Source organism: Pelmatolapia mariae, linkage group LG4 (assembly GCF_036321145.2).
Source record: "Pelmatolapia mariae isolate MD_Pm_ZW linkage group LG4, Pm_UMD_F_2, whole genome shotgun sequence".
In the NCBI taxonomy this organism is placed as follows: domain Eukaryota; kingdom Metazoa; phylum Chordata; class Actinopteri; order Cichliformes; family Cichlidae; genus Pelmatolapia; species Pelmatolapia mariae.
Window position 1 is genome coordinate 34223547 of NC_086230.1, and position 17216 is coordinate 34240762.

Genomic DNA, 17216 nt, shown 5'->3' on the forward strand with positions numbered 1-17216 from the left:
ACCTGCGCGCTCACAGGAAGACGTGCATCTTGCCTCCAGGCTGCAATCAACACAGAGGCTTTTCTGTTTCTCACTCTGCTTATTGATGCAACAACTCGACAACCTCTGCTAACAGCCAGCAGAGAGGGCCATGCGTCATCTAAACATCTTCGTACCTTCATAACCCGCCACGGACAGACATGTGGAGTACGAACGCCGTCCCAAACTGTGATTACATCTACAAAAACACCCGGCAGCGCCTCTTCCTGCTGACAACAGTTTTCCTATAGACAAAACCAAATCAGAGCAAAATGACGGGCACAGCCGCCACTCCTAAACCAGCCAATCATAAATCAGCACAGTCACACGTGACCTTTCACCTCATCAGGACCCTGATGGAGTCAGGCCAAAGTCCCGCATCCTCTCGATTTCCATGCAGAATAAAAGAATTCCAATACATTTTTTTTTACAGTTGCACACAGAATCCTGCACATGTTAGGAAAATATGTTTTATTTAATAGAATAAAAGAGCACAGATATAAAACCAGACAGTTTTTCACTAACATACCAAACAAACAGCAGCAGGTTTAAACACAGGCCACACAAATGTCCCCGATTATTTTAATAAGCTATGCGAAAGCTAACAATTGTAAATATTCTGGGCTCCTACAATCCTGGTGTTAAGTGGAGCAATTCCACAAACCGTAGACAAAGACATTCATGCATAAAGCAAAATTACTCTCAAACTTTCAAAGCTGGAAAGCAGCTTTAGACCAGATAATGCCACAGTCGGCCCGTAATATTATAATAGTATATAAGGTAGTATTGTAAATATTCCTCCTGTTTATTAGTGTTAGGATGCCTGGGTCGTTGACCCAGGGTTTTGAGTTTATTATATTATTTATCATTTCTAGACTTATGGTTTATGTCTCTGTGTAATCCTTAGTTGCTGTCTCCCCTGTCTGCTATATCCCCGTGTCCAGTCAGTGTCTGTGTCTGCCCTGGTCCCACGTCTCTGTTCCCTCTGTTGTGGTGCCTGCCTGCGAGTCTGTGTCTGTAAGTTCAGTCTGTGTTATGTTTCCTGTTTTACTTTGAAAGTCCGTGTCTCATGTAAATGCGTCTGGTTTTGCTTCCTTTGTCTCGTTAGGCCTGATTTGCCCCAGCTGTGTTTCCCTCCTGTTGCCCATTCCCTGATTGCTCCCTCTGTGTATTTAAGCCCTGTGTTTCAGTTTGTTGGTGTTGCGATCTACCCTTATCTAGCTGTGTGTTCTGTCTGCGTAAGTGTATTTTGTATTCCTAGTTTTGTTACCCTTTTGAGTTCACGTTCCGCCTCCGAGTGTCTGCACATTGGGTCCTCCTACTACCACTCCTGCCTGCACACAGCCGTCACATAACAATTAGACTTAAACAGCAGATCAGTTACTGGCACTTGGTTCAAACATTTTAAAACATTAAAAGTTCATTTGTGAAAAAAGAGATAAAAAGAGATAATAAAGTCAATAAAATGGTTTTAGTTTCTTCATCACAGTCGTACAAAGACTGATCTGTGTTTGTGCAGGTCTGAGATCAGCTTGGTTCTGCCTGAGATTCCTTCATATTTAAAAAGGAGTTTTTCCTCCCGCTGTCTCCGAGTGTTTCTCTGTGCTTCGACTGCTCTGAGATAGTCCGTTTGATTGAGCACCATGTAAATAACATGAAAGTGAATTCAATCATTTCAGAGTGTTCAAATAAATATAATCATTGGTTGATTTTATATATTAAATTCTAAAAATCAAAGAAAACACAATCAGTTTTTTTTTTAAATTGTGCCTTTTAAAATGTTAAAATGATTTTATGAATTTATATTTTATGTATTCTGTTTTTAAATTGTAAAAATCTTAATCTTAATAGAATTTTTTTTATACCAGTGTTTTAGCCAAACATATTCAAGATAACAGTTGTTGTAGTTATTATACAGTATTGCTCATTTATTCCTTTTGATGTATTCCATCATATTGTGTTTTTTTAATTAAATTATTAATTGCCATTTGATATAAAAATATAAACTGATGGATGAAACAGTTTTAATTCAATGAAAACATTAATCAAATAATAATTCTGCTAAAGCATTTTCAAATTGTTCTTTGAAATAATTTAAAAACAGAATACATTAAAAAAAAGTTTTATAAGACTGCCCAGGCTCTATTAAAGTAAAATATTTTAGTTTTTATAAATATGCCCTGTTAATTCAGTGATACTAAAAAGTTTAAGGGTCATTATTCTGCAGTTAAGCATTGTTTATAATGGAGGTAATCATTCAGGGTTTTTTTTATTTAATTTGTTTTTATGATTTGACAAACAAAAATAAAGCCAAACATTCCCAAGATTCCAGTTAATAAAACAGCAAAGTGAACTGGAAACAACTGTGAACAGTCGAGGCTTCAGGGGACTTTTGTTTTTTTTTTCCAGAGAAAGTGATGATGAAAATACAGTTTTTCCAGTGATATTCAGCAGAACTGATGCACTCCTATGAGAGGACAACGAGAGAGAAGAGGATGGGGAGGATGGAGAGCAGCAGAAGAACTGAGAGGTAGATGAAGTGAGCCGAGGAGGGTACAAAGGTGATGAAGCCCGGCTGATTGGAGGAGATCTGGTTGTTGATCCAGGACTGGTACTGTGATACCCGAGTGTAGACTCCTGGGGAATTGGGCTGAGCGCAGCCATTCCCAAAGCTCACTATTCCAGCCTGGACCCAAATGGAGCTGTTTTTAGCCACCAGTGGGCCTCCAGAGTCACCCTGCACACAAATATCAGTCTGTCAAATGAATTTGCTAACATTTGTAACGCACAGTTTACACCACAAAAAGCATGAATGTATTAAAACGATATAAACATTGTTATAGTTCTTGTTAATTTTTATATCACATAATTGTTTGCGCTGTTTTTAGCGTTTATACTCTCAATTTTACTTAATACCTACCTTACCTAATTTAGCACAGTTACAAGTTCTCAACTTAAATCATTTATGTTAACACATTTAAAGTTTCCTCAGACAGTTTAAGTTGAACTCGTCTTAGTCAGGTTTTTCAGTGTGATGAAAACATCTGGACACAAACTGTCAAGTCAAACTGATCTTTACAGTAAAAGAAAAGTGTGAACAAATTCCCCAGTCAAGTCTGTCCCGTGTTCAGCAAATGAAAATAAAATAAACAATAAAAGCAAAGGTGAATCAAATGGACCATCACGGCAAGGCTGGGATGGTCCATTTGGTAAAGTAAATCCGTTGGGCATCTTTCTTTGCCTTTAGACAATAATTCTGATGGCAAAAGAACCAAACGGGACAGGCAAAAAAAAAAGAAAGAAATGTGAGCAAATACATGTTTCATATTTTGGGTCCTTCAGAGGTTCCACTGTCTGCGTTGTGATTGGTGCTTTACATTGTGGCTTCAGGCTCATTTGTAGGTGTTCATGTGGACCCAGACTCACCTGGCAGGAGTCCTTTCCTCCTTGAGTCACGCCGGCACAGATCATGTTGCTTGTGATTCCACCACCGAGGTCACTGTTACAGTCGGTGTTGGACACGATAGGGATGCTCACCTCCTGTAGAGTCCCAGGGGAAGGAAGGGAAACTGGAAAAAACCCCAGATATGAGCAGTTTGAGGCATGAATCCACCACATGTAAAGAAAGTGCTTGGATACTGTTATATATTAATCTTTCCTATTATTGGTGTTGGTAGATTAAAGTTAAGACTTGTAGCCTGTGTACACTCATTCACTCACTTCTGTTCAATTTCCTGCTTTAGTTGCCTCAAAGTTGCTCTTCAAAATGTATTGACTTACCTGTCCTGCAAACCCAGAGACCTACATAGAAATACTTTTTTTTTCCTGACGCCTTGAATCTATCTTAAACTGATCATTAATCATTAACTTGAACTCACATGAAGATTTAAAAAAAAAATAATTTACTAATGGCCTGAATTACTGAAAATGGGAATATTAAGCTGATGCTATATTTTTCCTACTGGTTAATAAAAACTGTTAAAGTGGGATTTAGCAGGTGGTGTAAAGCTAAGGTCGGGTATAGCAGTGCAGCCTGAGATGACCAGATTAGGAATATCAGCTCTCAGCTGCATCATAAAGATCCAAGAGTAGGAAAAAACTGCTCTAAAGAGATTTTGGCTCACAGGAGTTACCGCACACACTGACCTCATTATTAAAATCATGTGGATACGCCAGGAAATGAAGAAAAGCAGAAAGTGTTGATGTGTTGAAATTAACAGAAGCTGAGTATAATCATAATCCGATTATAACAGTAAAGGTTAATAACTGTCGCTGCTCCAGTTCTCACCGCTGTCTCGGATGTTGCCCCAGCCGGTGACCCAGGTGGTCGTCCCAGCAGGGAAGTCGCTGCCCGCGTCCGCCAGACACACAGGTCTGATGTAGTTGTTAAACTCAACAGTTGAGGACAGCCGCAGCAGTGCGATGTCATTGTCATTAGTTTTGGAGTTATAGTTGGGATGTGTGATTATCTGTGACACTGACCGGGAGACCCCATTAGTGTTAGTGCTTTGCAGTGACTCGTATCCGAGGTAAACGGTCGTTTGTGATGGGGTGCTGAAAATAGCAAGAAGTAGTGACTGTTAGTGCTTAATCGATAGTTGACAGGTGAAGAGGGTGGGTCATGTGACAGGATGAGAGCTTACTTGGTGAAACAGTGGGCAGCAGTCAGGATCCACTCATTGTTGATCAGGGAGCCTCCACAGAAGTGCTGACCGGATGTTTGCAGACTGACCTGCCAGGGCCACGCTCCTGCAGAAGCATCCTGGCCTCCTACGATCCTGGTGTTAAGTGGAGCAATTCCACAAACTGTAGGCAAAGACATTTATGCACAAAGCAAAATTACTCTCAAACGTTCAAAGCTGGAGAGCAGCTTCAGACCAGATAACGCCACCGTCGGCCCATAAACAAAGCACGAGTGAATCTAGAGGTCAACAAATGAAAGCTCATCAGTCTGTCCCATTCCAATGAGCCCAAATTTCAGGAACATCTTAAGAGACTTAATGTGTTTGGAAAATCAAAATCAAAAATTATTGTATTTCAAATTCCTCTTCATAATGAATAGAGGAATACGGGACATCAGACTACTTGTTCTTATTGTTTAACTATGAAGAACTGCCATACGAGGAAAAAACCCCTGAAATGTCAGTTCCTACATTTTAAAATGGGACTGATTGAAAATAATAATACAGCTGAGAAACATTTTATACATCCATGTTTTTATCTGTTACTTTTGTTTGCGTTTAACAAGGTTTGAGTCCTTGCCTTTTGTCCCAAACTGCATCTCAGTAAAAGAAATTCAATCTGCATTTTATTTATTAGAAACTCCTCTGCTGCTCTAAACTTGGTTTACAATGTTCAGAAAACACAGTTTATAGCCTCTGGTTTTAGTGTGTGTGTGTGTGTGTGTGTGTGTGTGTGTGTGTGTGTGTGTATGTGTGCATGTGCGCATAGCTGAGTTATGTTAATAAATGGGTTATCAGCACTCACCATCGAGCTGTGCGTTGCTTCCTGTTTAGAGACAATAGAAACAGAGAAATAATGTATTTGTTAGATCTCAGTGAACTGAACAGGCTGGTTGTTCTTAACGTGCTGTTAGAGTTTCTAGGTGGGGCTGGAATGTGCGGCATGAAGCCAAACAAAAGACAAAAACGTTATCTTTATCTTTTTCTGAGACAAGGAAACAATGATCTTGAAAGACAGGACATATCAGGAGGCCACAGTAAGAACACAAATGTACGGAGAGATTGTGGTATGAAGAAGCACGGCATTAAAGATTTTATCTTTCCATAGTTGATGGTTTGACTGACAACAAATACCCATATTACTAGCCTACTTCTGAACAGTTACAAACTCCCTGCAGTGGGAGAGACTAACATTGATTCTGCTTTATGCTTCATTAAATTTCAGAGGGAAATCAGGTACTTCCTCTGTCATTGTGGAGATTTTAAAAGACAAACTTGCAACAAAAACATTAAATTTAAAGAATGAAAAACTCAAACTCATTGCAGGCCAACATGGGCGACTCTTTCACCGCTGCCTGTTTTTACTCGTCTGCAGACCCAACAGGAAGTCGCTGAATAAACACTTTGTTCACCAGCTTGGTGTTAAGAGGCGAACAACCCTGGAAATGTCACATTTAACACGTCACTGAAATACAAGCGTTTAAATGATGCTTTCAATGAACTTTTTTATTACTACAGGTCAGAGGTTTTTCTCTACAGTACTTCCTGTTTTAATGCTCATATTGTTTTAACCAATGATGCTCAGTCTATACCGATATGGGCTCCATGCTATTGTAACCATGGTAATTTCAGCTTGCAGTGACATGAATATTGTCTGTGATTCGACGGCCTCTGAGACAAGAACATTCAGTGAAAGGTAAAACCTACCCACGTGTCGATACCGCAGTATGAATCATCAGCAGGACGCCGAGAATCAAACCGGCCAGCCTGGTTTTTTTAAACTGAAAGAAACTTTGACATGACCTGAAGCTCCTTTAAACTGTATGACTTCAAAGCTCTTTGACTCGTTTACTTTAGGCTACAGCTCTTAAATGATCAGCTGATGGACGTCATGTTTTCTTTTGTGTTTGTTCTGTGGAACACGTCGGGCACATCGGGGCTTCTAAAGTCTAAAAGCATGATGTCAGAAAACCAAAGAACAGCCTGTTATGGTGAAAGCAGTTGGGAAGAGCTCGTAGTGACACGAGAGCAAATTATTCCTAAAGACTTTGAACAGATGTGACTGCGGGTTTGTATCCACAAGGACGCCACAGACAGAAAAACACTCTTGGTGATTCACCAGAAGATGAAACACCAAATTATAGATTAAACGTTTCACTGATGAGAAAATGAAGTCAAACTTCCATCAGAGAAGAACAGTTTTTTTATTTCTCTGATCAGTTTCATTTTCAACCGAATAACGACCTCCGTCACCTCATCCATGTTTTCTAGTTTCTCATTAATGTTTTATTAAGGAGACTTTTTGAAATCATGTCCAAAATAAAATGTATTATTTTTATTATCACTGAACTGCATTAAACCTTTAATGCAGAGCTGTCCTTTACTCACAGCTTGACTCTGAGAAAGTCTGTCTGAACTCTGACCTATGATGTAAGAGGAAGCAGAAAAACACGCTTTTGTTGCTTTTTATGTTTTAAATGATTGCAGGGAGCCATCTGTTTGCACCGTTGTTTTATTATTTTATGATGAAGTCATGATGGCATGATGATGTTTGTTTGTTTATTTTTCTCAGCTGATTTCTCCTTGTTTTGTAATTAATGTTCAAAATATTTATAATACTCTTAAAAACTTTTATTGGACTCAACTTTCAGTCCTCGACAGAGATAAGGAAGCCCCCATCATCAGGCCCTCAGGGTTGAGCAGCTGACTGTCACCATCAGTAAAGCACGGGGGCGGTATCATCACGCTTTGGAAACTCTCCCTCACAGTGTGCCCGATGCTGCCAGTGCACGCTGGCATCTCACAGGCATGTATATAATGTGCTTTGGCGTCAGTCACCATGACATATTAATTAGTTCCTGATGGTTTCTGTTCAGACTGAAAGAGGACAAAGTTCACATGATTGTTTCCTGCGGGTGAACTTTATTTCACTTCCTCTTATTCTGCTTTGTTTAGCTAGCTTCACACAACGATCTTCAAAGAATACAATAACTAAATAAATAAAGTGAAGGCAAACGGTAGCAGCTGTAGCTGTCTGTATCCATCTCTCACAGCAACCACACCCCTCACTTTAATAAAACACATCTAAAAGCCACAGTTGTCTGTGGGACTGACTCGATGCCTCGAGCAACTAGAGAACTGCAGTTTTTGGTATTTACACCAAAATAGCCCCAAATATTGATGTTTGTCTCCATCACGAGCAGGCTCAGGGACAGGCAGCCACCTGCCAACCGAAATGTAAACACCAAAATATTTGGCTCTATTATTTCCATATTTCCAAAATCCTCTATCCATAACACATTCTGGCTGTGCATGAACATAGAACCTACCGTTGTATATATTGTATTATCTTATTTATTTTGTATTTCTTGAGTTTATATTCTGGTACACTCTTTGCATTCTTCTGTTTTCTGTACCTGAGCTGTGGTAACGCACAAATTTCCCCTCTGTGGGATCTGTAAAATCTTATCTTATCTCCAAACTGGTACAGTTTACGTGAATTCACTCGCATGACTGTTAAATGAAACTACCACAAATCTCTTACAGGACAGTCGCCTGAGAGCAGGAACTGTCAGCAGTGAAGTGGAGGAAGGATTCAGATATTTAAAAGATACTTTTACTGAGAACTTACATAAAAAAAAACTGTAAAAGTGTGAGCAGAAGGATAAACTACAGCAATATAAATTATATGCTTTTTATTGATGCTGAGACATTCAGATGTACACGAATTGTTAATTTTATTAGTTGAGTAAATTTGTGATATTTCACATCCTTCTAAACAGCTTATATATACTTTATATATTTAGCATTTATCTCTGGATTTAGTAAAATAAAGTATAAAGTATTAAAACGATCTCCTTCTAACTTTAAGATCTAAGATTTTCGAAGCTGTTCACAGGTGTTAATGTGGCTCTTTTCATTTGTTCATTTGTTTATGGTAATCATGAGTCAGCTTGTTGTATTGTTCTGTAATGAGCAGTAAAAGCAGCACAAGAGTCCGGCTCAGGTCTCTGAAAAACACGGAGTCAAACTGACTCGTCTGGATTTTCGTGTTCGTGTAGCAGTGAAAACAGGAAATTTACAGATTTAAAAGCAGACTTTTAATTTTGTTTGATGTCACAACCAGAACAAATGTGTGCCTCTGCTCTCACAGTGTCCACAGCCAGTTATAACTTACAATATTGTAAATTATTACAATTTTGTAAAAAGAGATGAGCTAAATTTCTTTGTATCATCATTTAAATTGCAGAATTAATGAGATTGTGAGTCTTAAATCGCAGGTGAGACTCACCTGTAAGTGTTAAGGCCAACAGCAGGACTCCACATGAAAACAGCTCCATCCCCACAGAGTCTTTTCTCAAAGTGTCTCCAAACTCCAACGGCAGGAGTCTGTAAAGGACGAGGGCGTGACCGCCTGCATCATACCTGGCCGTCAGCCAGCTGAGCACACACCACAAACACACCTGACACACCTTCTTCTTCTGAAACCAAGAGCAAACATAGATGCAAGCAAACCACACTGCTCACTGTGCTAATGTTTACTGTTGTTGTCCTCATTTGTTTTTATTGATATGTTTACATTCATACAGATTTTCCACCAGTTTTCCTGTGAAAATTGTTTATTTTTTATTAATTTGCCAACGATTTTTATGTTCACTCACTCTTCTTCTGACAAATAAAGTCACAAACACTTTTCTTTCTATTGTTTGCTTGTTTTTATATTTTATTTTCAGGCTTTTACACAGTTTCTGACCAACTGACCTGGTTAGTCCCTTTTTAAAAAGTATTATATTTATTTATTTTTATATTTTTTTATATATATTTTTACCACAAATTTTCTTTCCTATCATTTTTACTTCATTATTTTACTCCTAGTGTTGGTGCCAGGCCCAGAAACATGGCCCTGTTGTGTTAGGAGGGGCATCGGGTGTAAAATCCTCAGCAGAGCAAACATGTGGATGATAAAGAAGGACATTTCCTGCCCAGGTTACTAATGACTGTGCTGTTGGCCTTAACGCTGCACCTGAGATCGCAGACCGATTATAAAGTCAGATGTGACGCTGATGGAGAGATCAGTGCAGGGCGATGGAGATGCAAATCGTTTCAGTGAGACCTCATTCATGGAAGTGATGTGAGACACACGGAGCAGCCAAAGCTCCACGATGGCCATGCTCGGCCTCTGAGTCAGTGCTTTCTGGCTTTAAGGTTCTTTTTATTATGAAGTATTTTCTTTTTTGATTCTGAGCTTCCCGATTGATCGTTTATTGATCCTCTGTCGTGAGTTCTTGGTTGCAGTTCCAGTGTATATTACAGATAGGTGAAGTCCTGTGTGAAGTTGGAGGTTTCCTGATTTAGTTACTTTGTGTCTGATTTTGGTCGTCATTTGTTTCTTGTGTCTTGTATTTCATCTTATTTTCCTTGTCTTGATTAGTTTCAGCTGTTTTTGTTCCAGGCTCCCTGATTAGTCCTCGTTGTGTCCGTGTACGTACAGCCTGTGGTTTCCTTTGTTCTTTGTCAGAGCGTCTGTTTCTGTTTGTCATGCCTGTGTTCGTTCGCTTGTGTATTGAATTACGTTCCTGGACTTTCATTTCCCAGGAGATAAAGGTAGTGAAACACTGAAACATACGAAGCATTTGTGCCAGAAAAATCTGAAACCATCTCCGCTGTGACTCCTGCTGGCCAATTTGTTATCTCTACATCTCGAGGATGCTTTTCTGTGAAACAGTGATGCAGATGAGCCCTTATTATGCCAGACTGTCAGTAATTATGATCATCACGTGTTTTGGAGAAATCCTCCTACAAACAAGGCCAGAGAAATGAGCGAGACTGTTAGAGACAGCAGGCTGTGATGATCCATCAGGATGATCAGTGTGCTTCAGCACAGTTTTTATTTTTAGTTTACCTAACGATGTATTTTTAAATTTAAAAAACTGACAAAACATGTTTTCTTTTCTTTTTTTTTAAATAAAAAGGTCAAATTTATCACATTTTCATGGGCTGATTCTGACCAATCGCAACAGTCCATTTCACACACATCTTTAAATCCTCTGCTGAGCGACCTCTAACCATGAACAAACTTTCCTGAACTCTTCTGGCTGCTTCGTCCTGTAACACCTACATGATGTTTTACTGAGACTGGAGTTTTGGTCATGCTGACCCAGCACAACTCCTGTTGTTTATGAAATATTCACAATAGACACGTCGGGGGAACGAAAAAAGGAAAGACAAAACTCATCTGCCATGAAAATATGTTAAGAAAAAGGTTGCCTGTAATTAATGAGTGTGTTTTTCTTTTTACAGTATAAATATACTCTTCATGGTGGCGTATGTTGTTGTGAGGATGATGTCATCTAATGCAGCAAATACAGTTTTCTGTTGAAAGTAGAAAAAAGTAGAGAACAGACGGAGTCAGAGCTGAAAACTTCTGTTGAGCAGAGCAAAGCTTTTTATTGACAAATTTTAATGAATTTGCAGCTGAGTGTGGCGCTCTCGCTCTCTCTGCTGATAGGAGTGAATGGAGCTCACCCACCAGTCTCTCTTTCTCTCATCTATATGCCGTTAATCATTCCAATGAGATATTTACGTTATTTATATATCAATATAATATTTATTGGAGTCCTTTGACTGACTGAATAATCTATACTAGTCATCACAATCCACAGCAATTACAGTAATTACAAGGCCCGGCCCAAATGACTGTGTGTAATACATCAGCAGTGCCCAGTGGTGCTTTGTTGGCTCATTACAAACGATGTGAGATATATGAAGTAGTAAGTGTATCATATATTTAATATCATACAAGGCAGATTTACTGCACTGCCATTAACTACACATTTACCCGTGTGTGGCTATTTTCAGTACATGTTGCTCGTTGGAAACTTTCTTTAAGCGTGTAACATTCACGATGATATTGTTGATGGTAACGTGTATGAGTCCAGCGTACCTGACAGGCACTTTTGACCTTTTGTACACAGTTGATTTTGTAAAGCTCCTCACATTACATTCATAATCAAGTTCACTGGCTGACTACTTTAATAAAGTGTCCTGTGTTACAGTAACAGTGAGTCATGGATTCACTTAATGAATGCCTAAGTTGGGTTTTAATCTGCCTTAGACCAGCGGTCCCCAACCTTTTTTGCGCCACGGACCGGTTTATGCCCGACAATATTTTCACGGACTGGTCTTTAAGGTGTCGCGGATAAATACAACAAAATAAAATTAGTACCGGTACCGAAAAAAAGAAGATTTATTCATAACACACGTGAAAAGACCCAGGAAAACTGAGTTAACGATAACAAAATAACGCTAAAAACCGATAAAAACCCTGAAAACCATACATTTCACACCTGAGCCTCAACTCTCGCGGCCCAGTACCAAACGACTCACGGACCGGTACCGGTCCGAGGCCCGGGGGTTGGGGACCGCTGCCTTAGACTTACTGACCTTCTTTGAATCAGCATCACAATAATCCTAAGGGCACTGACAAAACATACAAGTATAAATAAATAAAAATCTATAGAAAGAAACATGTTTGATATGTTTTTTATTAAGTTACACACAAACAGTGTTCACACAACACATAACAGACCAGAAACAAAGAAGCAATGTGTACAAGCAGGTGGCAAACACAAGTTTTTGAAGTATTTGTACAACAAATGCTTTCCCAACAGCTTGAGTGTTTCCTGGAATTGATTCGGAAACACCAACAGAGATATTATCTATCTCTTATGTCAGTCAAATTTCCTGCAGATAGTCCTGGTTGAGATCTAGTGACTGTGAAAGCCATGGTATATGATCACACCATTTTCATAATCAACTATTCAGTGACCCCTCTTCAAATACTTCGTCACAATACAAAGATAATCTCTCATAGCAACTTTGCACTGATTTTAAAACTCTTTCCCCTTTGACAAGGGGACCCGACGCGGCAGCGAAGTGCAACAATGACTCTTCGTGCAAATGTCAAGAGCAATTTCAGGGGATTTTCCAACCTCTTTTGGTTCATAAGAGCCTAAGAAAAATCCTCATCAATGTTGGAGTAAAAACTAGATGCTTTTATTGTATATACACTGATAATGCTTACTGTCGTGTCAATAAATAACATGCTGAAGACCACAGACAGCAGTCCAGGCATCAGGTGGGATAAAGGAGGTGGAAACATCACCTGATAAAGAAAAAAAGACAACGGACCAAATGAAGAACAGAAGTGTCCTTCGTTGCACATTTCTGACCAATCAGAAGTCCCCTTCTTTCCCTCTAAACTTTTGACCAATCACCAATCAGGATGAATTGCACTATGGTCCATCCCCCTTGCCAGGTAACCTTGCATTTGGAGTGTAATTGTTTTTGTGTTCTAGTTTCTGTTCATGGTGTTGGTTTGATTATTTCCCTGGGTTCAGTTTTCCTGCCTCCTCTGTGTCTTGTAGTCGATTCGTGTGCCTCAGCGGACAACAGCAGAGGACACTGAGCTCACCACATGTTACTCTTGTCCTATACAGCCTCTGTGTTCGTCTTCAGGTTCAGTCTGTAGTCGTTGAAGATGCTCTCATGCTCCGGCACCATCACCCCGTCCCAGGACAGACATGGATGTGATTCCTTCTGATTTGATCAGCACCTCCCAGCAGCAGATCATTCCAGGGGCGATTCTAGGATCAGAGCTTTGGGGGTGCTGAGCACCAGGAGAGCTGCCCAGCCAGGCAAGATAAACTTTACTTGTCACAGTGAGACTTCTTCCCCGTCTCTGTCAGTCCCTGCATCCCTAAATGTCTCCAGTTGTCCCGAGTTCCCTCTGACTGTCTCCTTGGTGCATTTAAACCCTTGTTCCTCCCTGTCCTCGTCGTCTGTTGTCTTCATCTCCGTTATCAGTCGTCATAATTTTACCATCTCTGTGCAAGTCTGCAAATTTCTTTATTAAATCATAAGATTCTTAAATTCATCAAGTCTCTCTGTGCCTGGGTCCTCGTCTCAAAACATGACATCACTGCTTTGTACAGTTTAACACAATTTAATAAGCATATGCTTCAGCCAATACCTTTTGATTAGCCTTGTCTCGTAGTTTCTTGCTTTGTGGTAGATCTTTATTCTGTTTTCACTGAGATATTTGAATGCTAATCAATAAATCAATATTCAATTCTAAAAAAAAAATTCTAATCCCCACATTTGTGAAAGAAAAGCAAAAGACTTTTTTGAAAAGTTTGTAACAAAACCATCAAATCTGATAAAGGTTATTTAAATGCTGCAAAAGAAGAATGGATTGGAATAAAGAAATACATATCCTAACCTTAATTACTGGGGAGAATAATGAATGATGCTCACAGTGAGTAAAAAGTAAACTGAGTGCATTTTTTGGACAGAGATTCACTTTTAAAGTGTTTGTATAATATAATACAGATACATAAAAAATACACTCCAAAAATAGAAGAGTCCTTGAAATGTACAAATGTACAAAATATTAATTAAAAAATAATAAAAATGGAGGCAACTGTGCCTATGGTACAATGTATGAAAAGATCTTTACTGCAGATACTAATATGGCGCTGCAGATTTTTTCTTTTATTTTAACCTGAGGTTGGCAAATCTATCACTGTTTGGTGATCGACTCTCTGAAGCAGTTTAACAGTTTCTGTTGTGCCTGTCACTGTTCCCTGTCTGTTTTCTGACCTGATTCTTCCTGACCTTGTACTTTCCCCTCTTTCCTCTCTCCCTCTTTGGACTGACAATCATACGCAAATAGATTGTATTAGATGAAAAAATTTAATTAATATGAAAAAAATACTATTAAGATCACTAACAAAAAGTCCTCTCTCAGTGTACTTTCAACCAAAAGGCAAATAACAGCTAAAAAGAAACAGGGTCTGACTCCTAACTAACTATATAAAGAGTAACAGAAGGTTAAATGCAGCTAACATGTCCTGTTTTGATTCATTTTGGGAAGCACCCCCCAAAATGGGCTAAAATCACCCCTGAATATAGTTATTTACACATTTGCCTACCAAGTGGAAGCTCACCGGCTGAATCTCAGGAGGAGACAAAAAATCTCTTTGGGGTTGTGTCAGAAATGGCATCAGGCCTAAAAATCTGTCCAATCACACATGAACAGTCACCCACTGTGGTGTCACCCACTGGCACTGTGGATAAAAACGATTATGGATGACTCTTGCCGCCTGTAAATCAAAGTCTGCCTGAGGTGGGATTTCAGAAGCAGAAACCATGAGGGAGCACAGTGGCACTCCCAGAAGGGTGAGATGTGAAGCCATAAATGCTGATGAGTGAAAGGATGATGGAGGAGAACACAGATGAAGATCTGGAAGCTGCTGCCTCTTTATATAGTAGACACTGAAATTACCTTTTGCCTCCCTGCCAGCACGGACACCCACACTAAAAACTCACTTACACAAACCCTCGGCTCTGGGATGGATTCAAAAACATGTCAGTTCTGGTAAACAAATGGACGGTTTTGCAACCACAAAGTTTAATCCTACAAGCGCAGAATTATGTTCACTGTGTGAGAGGTGAACGTCAGACAGTTAGCAAGAGAAACATTCAAAGAAACAACTTAAATAACACAAACTAATGGAAATCCTCACTTAAAGCCAAGAAGCTTATTATCTGTGCAGGCTTTAGTGCCTCAGAGTAAACAAGAGAGCTTTGATCACAATGATTTTTTTTTTTTCAAATTTCATTCACTAGCGATTTTTTTAATGTCACCTGATCTCAATCAGCAGATTGAATATAATAGTAAAGCACTAGTTAGCTAATTAATTAGATATTGGTCACTCATATCAACTGAAAGAGTGTAAGACAAGTAAATGTACTATAAAGGCAGGAGAAGAGTTAATAAAAAGGTCTTGAAATGAAAATATTTCATTATTTGCTGATTCATAGATCATTATTGTTGGTTTTATTGTGCTGCACTTTTGTCAGCCCTGCTGCTGTTTTTAAAAGTACTTTATTAATAAACTGGCATAGTATGGTAACATTGAAAACTTGCCAGTGTGAACAAAAGGTTCCTAACTTTAGCATAAAAGCTTCAGTTTACCTTTCTCATGGCAATTACTTCAGTATGTGTATTAATGCAAGAAAAACTAGATTCCACACAGCTAACGCACCAAGAGTGTCTGCTGTGTGGTTAACTTTATAACCTTTGGTACGCAGTGGTGTCGTTCCACCTGTTAGCTAGTTTAAGAAACTGGTTAAGGAGGGAGTATCTGTGAGGATGAGGAGGATTTAGTTGTTTAAAGACACATCAGATACTTGCAGGAAGCTTCTTTCAGGTTCTTTTCTCCACTGCGCAGGTTTAAAACCACGACACCAGAAGTCATGATGAAGAGATTGATTAGTGAGTCACAGTGTAAAGAGTCCTCCTGCCTGCATCGCTCGCCAGTATAAACAGACCTTTGCTCCTGGAAAACAAATATAGAAAAGTAATGTTGTCCAAGAAATGCATTTTATCTCACTAGTGAATCAAAGAAAGTCTATATACTTTCTGACCAGCAGTTCATCTGATGCACTTTAGACTTGGTGTTTTGTTTGGGACTAGTCCTGTGTGCTGTGATCAGTTTGAGCTTGTTTGGATGAGCTGTTGCCTAATTGTGTCTTTCTTCTCCAAACTGCAGACCCTGTTGCTTTGTCTGGCCTAAATGAGAGTTGAACACTATATCTGCTGCTGCTCTTTTAAAACCAAGGGCTCAACTCTTTGTTTTCTCCTACATAGATGCACTTTTTCCTGAGAAACATTGTTTTTAGATGCAAATTCAGCAGACAGGTGCTTTATCTTTAAGACTTTTTATTAGCCAGCTGTAATAAACATACAGTACATTCTACGTGGTTATAATAGCAGGCAGATAAAAGCAAAGTGGTGAATATTGTTTTTAATTAATTAACATTTAATTAATTAATTGTTAATGTTTGAAAGACCAGAGATAATAAATTAAAAGGAAAACTGTTGCAGGTTATGGATGTGAGTGAAAGTAGTCCTCTGTGACATGAACACTGGGGCAGAAGATTGAGCAGCTGAGCACTGAAGCAGCACAAAGTTCCCCCACCTGCTATATAAATATTATAATAAAATAATTTTAATACAAGGAATACAAACTTCTAATTCTAATGAATTCACAAAGCTTCAAAATCTATAATGTACAAAGGAAAAACAAAGGGAATAAAAAATGGCTCTATTTGCTGATGATTACATTGTAGGTGTCACGGCTGCCGGGGCGAGCCGTGTGGTGTTGAAGGAAAAAGGACCCAAAATGCAGGCAGTGACTGATGATACGAGTGACGTTTATTTACAAGTGGCGGAGTGGCAAAACAGGCAAAAAGGGATGAGAAATTACAGAACAAACCTAAACTGGGACAACTAAATAGCAAACCGGAGATCATACGAAACGGGGTGCAGGGCAGAGAGACGCAGACAGAGGAACAGAACACCGTGGAACACAGACGAGCCGACAACAAGCACAGACCGACACCCACTATATATACACACAAACAAGGAGACCAGGTAATGACATACAGGTG

At 39.2% G+C, this 17216-nt stretch overlaps 1 protein-coding gene across 1 annotated transcript; it reads right to left on the bottom strand.

Moving 5' to 3' along the window:
- Positions 1-2485: 2485 nt before the first annotated feature.
- LOC134626811 (prostasin-like) lies at positions 2486-9040 on the bottom strand. Its single transcript, XM_063472732.1, has 6 exons — positions 8992-9040; positions 5506-5526; positions 4662-4824; positions 4307-4572; positions 3445-3587; positions 2486-2755 (listed from the first exon to the last, which is right to left on the bottom strand). The coding sequence occupies exons 1-6, from the start codon at positions 9038-9040 to the stop codon at positions 2486-2488; spliced, it is 912 nt and encodes a 303-aa protein (XP_063328802.1).
- Between the last annotated feature and the right edge of the window lie 8176 nt (positions 9041-17216).